Consider the following 10105-nt stretch of genomic DNA (forward strand, 5'->3'; position numbering starts at 1 on the left):
TTCCTCTTGTATAATATGGCTATCAGCCCTTAATGGTTTCCTCAGTTAAATAGGTAGAGAAGTCTCTGCCTTGGAACAAAAACTTTTTTCTTGTTGTAGGGCTGTATGTTTCAGCCCCCCATGAATGATAATATCATACATGATACGACCACCGTTTCCTCCCTATAGGACTGCCATTAAATGCCCCTAAAATAAACAACAATGCTTAAGGAGTTCTAAATAATGACGGGAAGAAGCCCTAAAATGAGAAGTATTGAGATTATATAAAAGGACTAGCTCAGTGCATTTTGAGGACCCTTTTAAAGATTACTTAAATAGTATTTTTAGTTAATGTTCTACATTATAAATTGTTTTATTTAAAATCCATTATTCTTACTTTTTAAGATGATTAATTTTCATTGTATTTCTATTAATCTAAAATGATTTTGGCCTTCTTAAAAATTGAGGAAAAAATATACAACTTACATGTTTAAATTTTTTTTTTTTTAAATCACTTATTCTCCACATATTTAGGGCCTTTTACAATTAGGTGCCCTAGGTCATAGCCTAAGTGGCGAGGCCTAAGGCTGGCCCTAATTATATAAGTTAGGACTGCTCAACATCGACAATCCCAGAATCCTGATTTAGTCAAATCCAAAAGGGTCATTGGCAATTTCACCCAAATGGCAATTAGGGTAGTGAGTATGAGATTTATAAAAATTTGGGGAATCAAGCAAGTTTCAAGTGTGACAAATTTCCACCTAGTAAACTTGACTCGATCACATATATATTTCCCGTATGTGCCCTTGGATATGGGGATTACATCTTATTCCCACCCCCGAGTGTCTCATTATTTATTTTTTTTGGTTTTAAACTTTCAAGTTTTCTCCTGCTCTTGGATATGGGGGATTACATCTTATTCACAATCCATGAGTCTCTCATTCTTTAATTTTGTTGGTTTTAAACTTTCAAGTTTTCTCCACCTCTCTCCTGTGTCTCCGACCCTCTGCTAAGTCGTGCAACCGCCACCACGTGCAGTTTCTTGTCATACATGGCCATAGCCATGCAATGCGATCGCCATACACTCCCCCTAACCCCCCAATCATCTCTCTCTCTCTACCGTTGAGCCATAGTTTTGTCCACCATCATCAATAAGGTATGAGCCATCTCAATTTGTATCATAATTATTAATTGGGGATGAAACACCCAGCCATCTTTGTACGCCATCATTAACAGGTTAACCCTAACTTATTTGGACAGCTAGTTTTTGTTGCTCTGTTATGTTCTGAATTTTTAGCCAACTAAAATCTTTATTCAACCCCCACCCCATCCATCCAAAATGCAACACCCTACTATTACTCAAAAGTGGAGTCTAATCGATTTCACTTGATTCATCAGTTGGCAGCAAAATGGAAGAGTTTCCCACCTAAAGCATTGGGTCAAGAAGTGGCCATTTGACCCCAAACTTGAGTCCAACCAACTTGTTAGCACCCCTAATATAAGTTGGTACAATCTAGGGTTTAGAACCAAAAAGCAACGCCCAACCTAAGAGTATTGTAATTAACCCTACCCAAATCTCCTTTTTCCCTCACCTGCGCTATGATGGTACAAGTAACTTCTTTTTTCTCTTGCAAGAATAGAGTTTCAAATCAAGATTTTATATTCTTTCACTTTCTTTTCTTTTAAGCGAGGAGAGAGTTTCAAATCCTATAATGAATCAAACAACACTACTTTAGACGACTAATAATTAAGCTGACAAGTCTACTTTAGAAGGGGGAAAACACTAATAAAGAGTAGTAATTTTGTATATAAGTTGATAGTACAAAAATTTCGCCTCCATTTTAAGTTCTTTAGCCTCTCTAATTTGTAAGAACACTGCAAAGAATGTCCAAGAACCAATTATTACAATAAATCAAACAATAGATGAAGTTCCAAAAAAAACTTAAAATGAAATTATGACCAGAAAGAAAAAAATTACATCTACAAGCCACTCAGCGCAAAGTGGCAAAAATCTACAAGCTGATCACGCTCTGCCTATCTGGAGGGGCTACACACTGCCACAAGGAACAGAATGCTGGAATAGTGGCTGCTTCAACCCCTAGGGCAGCAAGGTTGCGACCATACTCCTGGTGAAAATATTTACAAAGAAAACTTGTATAAGTCATCCCACAGAGTCCATGGTTTGCTACCCAACAACTCATGATTCATGCACACAAATGGAGAGAGATTAAGTATGGCCATACAGTTGATTTTTACCTGAATATCAAGGAACAATTGCATACAAATCTTGCCGGTGTCAGACACGTTATTATCCGACACATCTGAGCTTGCTCCAGCTCGTCTTTGAGCCCCTTGTCGTATTCTCTGAAGTGAAGACTCTGTTTTCCTCGCCTGGTCAAGATAGCATAAATTTTAAACGGATAATATTTCAAGGCAAGGGGAATTCTAGGAGACCAAAAGGTTTACAGATGTAATTGGCAATTAGATACTAACCACACTGACAAGATCAGCAGCTAATTCATAATAACGACCAGTAATATCAGTTGCAGCACCAAGCAATAGTTCATTCCTAGTTTCCCTTGTCAAGTATATTGTAGCTCGCTCTCCTTCCAAAAGAACCTGGGAGCAGTTGGTAGTTCAATGTAAAAATAAAAACTCATAAGTAATCCACCATGTTAGTGTAAATGTGAAGCTGACAACAGAACTAGAAATACAGTAAGTGATATATCCATAGATGAATACAGCCATAGCACTAATTAATGTCCAGTCCGTAAATTTTTTTTTTTTTTTTTAAAGAAAAAAAAAAGGATATTTTCAGAAAGGACTTGGGGATTAGATACTCCAACACCTAGATGAAGAGCCTCCCCAAATATTTGTATGCATTCTCATATCATTTGTTGGAACTTTTTTTTTCAGAAGTCACGCCATATTCTGAACTTTTAGTTCTCTTTTAGGTTGTGTAATTATTCCTTGTTCAAATTCCAGATTATATAATATTGATAAAAGTTATTGGGAAAACTTAGATACAGTATATTAGGCTCTCCAATTTGCTCACTTTTAGCATCTACGCATGTACCTGGAGAAATTTTCTAGGCACTAAAGGAAATTAAAACAGAAGATAAGATAGTGGGACTTAGCTGGCCATCACTAACTGAGCAAAAGTCAAAGTTAAAAAAATATTTAAAAATAAAAAATAAGGCTTTGGACTCAGAATCCCAACCCCTTCCACTTCATACACAGGTCTTCTTTGGCCCATCCAAAGGCCTCACAGTTTTTTCTTTTACTCTCTCTCCCCTTTCTTTTTTTTTCTTTTTTTTTTTCATCAATTCAGAAACATATTTTTTTCAATTTCAATTATATAATCTTCAGCACTATAGTGATTCTATCTTCTTTTTTCATCTCCTTTTTATATAAGTTTATTGTAAAGTCTTTCTTAGATGAATTTATAAAACCTGTATGATTTAAGCTCTAGGATAATAGTATTCCAATGTATAAGATGAAGATGATTTAACTTTTAAACTCTATATATAGATAATAACTGCATTTAGAATTTGGCAACTCACTGCACTCGAGCTAGTCCCTTTTTGGCACCTCACACCTCGGGCAATACAAGGCCTTGATGGCTTAGGGTTGCCTTTCGCCTTTGACAACATATGGTAATAAATCATATGGCCTTTTCTATCCAACTTTTTCTTAGGACACAATCAAGGAATCTACCAGTAGATAATTGGATAGCACAGAATTTTTTTTTTTTTTTTTGATAGGTAATAGAAGTTTTTTGAGTAGAAAAGTACAATGTGTTTACTGTAGTAAACCCATTGCACTTGAAACAAATTCAAACAAATCAAAGAGAAGATTTAACAGAAATTAAAAAATCAGACATGGTAATACAATGGGTAAAACCCCAAACCCATTGCTCAGAAAACATCTAGCTTGGATAAGAGGATAACACAACAGCTATAAATCAAAGAGAATTGCACACCTTCAGGGGTCGCAATACCGCTGACACATAGGGTGAATGTCTGACAGGAAGAGGTTTATTTGTCATCCTATAAGTTGCGGTTATTCCCTTCAGCTGTCTCAAGTCCTACATTTATATTTGAGAAAGAAGTCTTATGAATGAACAAATATTCAGAACTAATAAAAAAATAATAAGTAAATATATGAACAAAAATAATTCAGAACTTCAGATATTCACTGGGCCAATCAGCCAGCAGATTGGTTCTATCACTGCATATTACAATCAAGAAAATATTTGAAGCAGCAAATAAACATAAGCACACCACCTCCTTCCAGGTTATTTCAGACAATATCATTGACAAGTTATAGCTTACCTCAACAGACTTCTCAACCAGTGCCTCTATTATTGTGTTAATAACCAGAGGCACTAAATCCTCCAATGACTTTCCACCATGTAAAATACTCTGTTTTACCGAATCTAGAACAACAGCAGAGCATGAAGAAAGAATTTGAAGTACTTGTCCCAGGTAATCACCACAAACCTCCGAGGCCAGGCAATTTATATCATGAATAATCTGTAAATCCAATAACCTCTATCAATACACTAGTAAAGCATGATCATCTCATACATTTTAATTTATCTTTTATTCTTTTTATTGAGAAAAATTCACTTGATGAAAAAAATCACTATATGTCCATGAACCTCTCCCCCCCCGGCCCCTCTCTCTCTCTCTCTCTCTCTCTCTAAATGACATGCTGCCTTCAGGTAGAGAACAAAGAGCCACAAATCACAAACCAACATGTAACGTATTGATTATATATATATATATATAAATTTTTTTTTTAAAGGCAAAGGAATATGACATAGTACCTTCAGGTTGAGAACAAGAGCCACAAATCAAGGACCAACATGTTATGTATTGATTTTATATAAAAATAACAAAGGAATAATATAAATGTAGTGAAATCAAGATACAATACTTACATAAATAAAATCTTCTGGGACAGCTGAAACAGCCCATTCACATCCAGAGCTGGAGGCTGTATTACCCTTCTTCCGGGCGGCCAATCCAGATGACAACCAATTTGAGTATCTAATATACATTCAAAAATAGGCAGTCAATTGTTAATGCATCAGCAGAATAGACTCAAAGAAACTTTTTAAGTTCCAAGATAACTGACCTTGAAAGAAGCTGCAAAGATAATTTTAGAAACCTGTCAGCATAAGAGAGGACAAGAACATCTTCTCTCCAGCAGGCTCTCAGGCTCTCCAGGAGAGTAACACTTTGTTTTAAAGTCAATTCACGAGAATTTCTTTGACCAGAATTTATATTCTGAATAGGGACAAGACTGGTGGTCGTAAGTGCAGAATTTAAATCCCCTGCTATTTCCTGTTGTCTGAGGTAATTGCAGTTATATAAGCAGCCCGCACCATTAAATAATACTTAACCAATTTGATAACAATAGAAACCATAATAAAGTTACAGTGAGTACCTCAAAGAGTAATAAGCCCCAACACTCCATTGCTTCATGAACTCAACATATATAGCTTCTGCTCGAAATTTAGCAACAGCAGATCTGGATGGACAGTAGCCTTGCATGACAATTTGATGTTATAACTACAATGAACAACAAATGCTCTTATATGCAGAATACATGTAACATAACAGTCTTAAACGATCACCTGACAAATGTCTTAATAGATTGCATAATAATTTTGTCAAGTTTTTACAATCTGAAGGGCAAAATTAAAAGAAAGAATAGGAAGAGGGGGGAGAGAGAGAGAGAGCTGATCAGTACCCTCTAGATGAGCCAAGAAATCTAGGCTTGATTTGTAATTTTTCAAGAATTCTGGAGGTCTTCCTGGAGAAAAAACACCTGGTTTTCCCTTTTGGAGTGCAGAGAGAACCTCTTTTAGAATGGAATTGGCCAAGAAGTCAAACACATGCAAACCAGAGTTTTCTGAAAAGCCCAACAAGCATTACAACAGTCAATAGCATTCATAACCAATAAGTCATAAATCCATACGCACAGAAAGAACCAGTTAGTTAACATGCTATAAGATGACCCTTTTTTCATATTAAATCTATTATACAGAGATTGCAACGGTGTGGAGATTGTCCTCTCAAAGAGGTTAGATGATTTATTATCCAGTAAAGATGGCTTTTGGAAAATAATGATGGTTTTTATTATTTAAAAAAAAATCTTTATTTTGTAAATTTAAGACCAATGACTGCACCAGTTGGTGATATGAAGGAGACAAAGACCAGAGGAACATAGATTGAGGTTGTGGAATGGAACTTCCAATGATAGAGCTTAAGGTCTAAATAGCATCAGATGATGAAGAATTTCATAGCTGGCCTAACATCTATAAGCTTTGTAAGTTGTTGTGCATACAATATATACACTGAAGGCAGAGGGCAATACCTGCAGAAGAAATTTCCAGTAAGAATTTACAGTCTTTCTCAACACATTGTTTAATTTGCTGATAATCATTCTTGAGTTCATCTATTGATGAGCCTGCAACAACCGCTGACGCCCCATGCGGAATAATTTTCTGTATCAATGGAGCTACAATAGTTGTACGAAAAATTTCTTCTGCACTCGTAGTGTTATCAATAGCAGCATAAGCACGTAAACAATTGTAAATTGCATTTGCATCCCGGTGCTCAAGCCCATCTGTGAAACAATGTCCCAAGCTTGCATCTAATAATAGGCTAGCACTCTGAATCCTCTTCTCCATGTTTTCAATGAAAGGCAGGTTCTGTACTGGCATAATATAGAAACGAGATGAGCACAGAATGTACGAGTTCCTAATAGAGCAATTGCAAGCTCAGTCCTGTTTCACTATATTATGTAGGTAAGTGGATTTTTCTTTTTCCTTTTTATGTTATAATTGCAATTAGAAACATGCAGTTGGATGGTAGCAGAAAAGGGAATTTAGATACACTGAGGATCTCACATTTAAAAAAAAAGCTGGCACGTCTATTCAAATGTCAGCCCAAGTTTTACAATTTAACCCCTACAATAAAACTGAAATTTATTCTATGCTATCCCTTTTAAAGAGGCTGAGGCTGTTACCAGCATTTGCATCCCAACAGCTCATCTAACAAAATAGCACTTTGAATCCCCACCCCCCTTCTCTCTGTTAAGTATATACATCTTTATCAAGAAGAGGCGATAAGAGTAAGGATACGATTTTAAAATGTAAAATACATAAATACTGAGTTATCATTCAACCCTTTTGGCCATAAGTCTAATGACAACACGCTCTCTTGACCTTTTTCTTCAACCTTACACCACAACAATACACAAACCCCACAAACACAAAAACACAAGATACACAAACACCACAGACACCAACCCTTCTTAGCTCACACACTTCACATAGCTTGTATACTTCCTTGAGCGTTCCTAGAATCTTGAAAAACACATACATATTCCACCTTAAATGGAAATCTTTGTAAGCTTTTTGAACTCATAATGTTTCAACTAATTATACAATTTTTTTCTTTTTTTCTTTTTCTTTTTATGATGACGTGGAACCTCCCAAGGCAGGGCCATTTGGACCCATCCCTAGGGAGTAAACCACGGATACATGCAACCGTCAGAAACATGTATCAAGTAGTCTGGGGGAACTCCTAGTTGGGATCAAACCTAGGATGTTTGGGTCTAAAACTCTACTCAAGCTTCCAACCACCAGGCTGCACCTTAACAGACAATGATTAATAGGTAAATTAGTCAAGTATATGGAGACATGGGGAATTGAACCTACCCCTAATTATCAACTTCTTGGCCATCTTAAATCAATGTAAGCAAATTAATATATACGTTAGCCCCTCAACTGGAAAACCCTCACTCCACTCCTCCTGCCTGCCCACAAACACAAACAGCCATCCCATCCTGTCTCTCATACACAAACGCTACTCCTGCCTGCCTGCACACGTGTACACAAACGCACTAAGCTCCCCCCCCCCCTTCCAACTCCTGGGTCTTTCTCTCTCGCACACACTAGTCTCCTCTTCCCCCACCTCCCTATCTCTTCCTCTCTGGTCTTTCTCTCACAGACAGTAGACATAACCTGCTATTCTCCTTTGCTTGTTGAAAAGTAAAAACATGTAGAATGCTCATGAAACAGTAAGATTTCTACCATTTTCCTTTTGTAACCATCAGTCTTTCTAAGAAATAAAAGGAGCCTAAGTTCTTCAATTGCTTTTCTAGTTTTAGCTAAGCAATGGTAAGTAAGCAACAACAAAGCAAGATAATGTCATAAATGCTAGTTGGTGAGACCATGAATAATCAAGCTGGAGTATTTAACACAACAATATATTTTTTACAATTTTATTTCCATTTAAGGTTATATACATGGTCTGGCATGTAAATCTTAGTTGTCTTAATGGCTCATCATCTTTCCCCAAGATTCCTTCATAAAAAAAAACACAACCTTAATTCTAATTTTCTCTTTCATGTTTAAATGTATATGTAACCAAAAATAAATCTAAATGTGAGGGAGAGCAGAAAATAGACCTGTGCGTGAGCAATATAGAACTTCAGCCGATTCATCTCACTGGCAATTCTCTCCAAAAGCATACTCTGAGTCTCTCTCAAATTCATCCCATTCTCAACATGCTGTGAAGAAATCCCATTGCTCATAGAATTCCGCTCTGCCACATTTACATCCCCATTTGACCAATCAGCAGGCACACTTGGTAGTTCCTTTATTAGTTTCTCAACCTGCACTTATTAGACAACATCATGTCCAAATTACTAAAACTCGTTCGCAACTAAACTCAGTACAAACCTTGATTTGCAACAATCACATCTAAACCTTCCCAATGCAATTAAAACACACACTAAGCTCAAACTTAATATTCTTCAGCAAACTAAAATCCAAATAAGACTATAAAAGAAGATTCAACTCCATTGAAAATTGAAAATTCTACACAATGAAGCTTCAATTGAACCAAATTAATGTGTGATCTAGGTAATCATAAATCCAGATACAAATACATTAATAAACTAATCACTCACAGACTGAAATTGAATCAAAAATTCACAAATATTAACCCTAAATCACTGCATTTTACACGTATAAATCTGAAAACTAAATCTCACGCCAATTTCTCTCAAATACGATCCAAATAAGCACTAAATCACTCACACACAGAGACTGCGATGTATACACATACCTTCGATACAACGTGAAAGGTATCGAGCAAAATCTGCAAAGTCTCTTTCGCCGACGCGGCTTCAGATCTCTGCTTCAAACCGTTCTTGAGAGCAACAAGCGAGCGATCGACGGAAGCACGGTACTGCTCGATCTTTTCGCGGAGCTCGAGGAGCGGAGCGCGCATTCGCACGACGGAGGCGTCGACGTCGACGAGCTTGGTGCTGAGGTTGACGAAGTCGGCGTAGTCGCGGTTGATGAGGTCGATGAGCTCGTGGTTGAGCGCGGCGCGGTGGGACTCTAGCTCGGATCGGAGCGTGTCGAAGGGGACGAAGGTTCGGAGCTCCGAAATGTAGGACTCGGAGTCGAAGTTCGCGGAGAGGAAGAGCGAGGGCTTGAACCATAGCGGGTGAGAGTCTAGCGGGTCCGAGAAGAAGTCCGTCGCGGATCTCGGTGGCGCTTGTGCCGGAATCGGATCCGCCATTTCGGATCCCGGTTTTTGCTTCTTCTTTTTTGGTTTCTTTGATTTTGTTTTGTGTTTGGTTGGTGAGAAAAAAAACCGTGAGAAAATTGGGTTTCTCTCGAAGACTAATGAAACTGAGAATTATACTATACAAAGTGTTTTAATTGGAGACGAAGAAATAGAAGCAGTGTGTGAGAAGTGAGAACTACTTGCAATACTATTTTGCTAAAAAACAAAACAAAACAAAACGTTGGAAAATCCCATCAATACCGTCTATCATGGGACCCACGTGAATATGACGTAGATTCATTTGTTTGGACGGTCAAGATTTAATTAGGAAGAAAAAGAAGTTAATCAAAAATTAGGAAGAAAAAGAAAAAAAAAACCCTAAATATCCCTAAACTTAAAAATTCCTCCAATATCATTTGTTTCTCAAAAATAAAAATAAAAAACTTATGCACATCATTAAAATATATATATATAAATTAAAGAAAAATTTTGTACATTAATGTTAAGAACTTGAAAAATTGGAAATT

General features: G+C 36.9%; 1 protein-coding gene across 2 annotated transcripts; it reads right to left on the bottom strand.

Moving 5' to 3' along the window:
- Positions 1-1744: 1744 nt before the first annotated feature.
- LOC142631573 (conserved oligomeric Golgi complex subunit 2) lies at positions 1745-9748 on the bottom strand. 2 transcript variants are annotated; one of them, XM_075805769.1, is made up of 13 exons: positions 9129-9748; positions 8467-8673; positions 6367-6703; positions 5740-5901; positions 5434-5533; positions 5122-5337; positions 4925-5033; positions 4314-4514; positions 3962-4066; positions 2473-2598; positions 2236-2370; positions 1958-2105; positions 1745-1854 (listed from the first exon to the last, which is right to left on the bottom strand). In XM_075805769.1, the coding sequence occupies exons 1-12, from the start codon at positions 9588-9590 to the stop codon at positions 1992-1994; spliced, it is 2274 nt and encodes a 757-aa protein (XP_075661884.1). In that variant the 5' UTR covers positions 9591-9748; the 3' UTR covers positions 1745-1854; positions 1958-1991. The 2 variants fall into 2 exon arrangements, with proteins under 2 accessions (XP_075661884.1, XP_075661883.1); XM_075805768.1 differs by having other exon boundaries at positions 1745-2105.
- Positions 9749-10105: the final 357 nt, after the last annotated feature.

This window comes from Castanea sativa, chromosome 4 (genome assembly GCF_040712315.1).
Source record: "Castanea sativa cultivar Marrone di Chiusa Pesio chromosome 4, ASM4071231v1".
NCBI classification, from domain to species: Eukaryota; Viridiplantae; Streptophyta; class Magnoliopsida; order Fagales; family Fagaceae; genus Castanea; species Castanea sativa.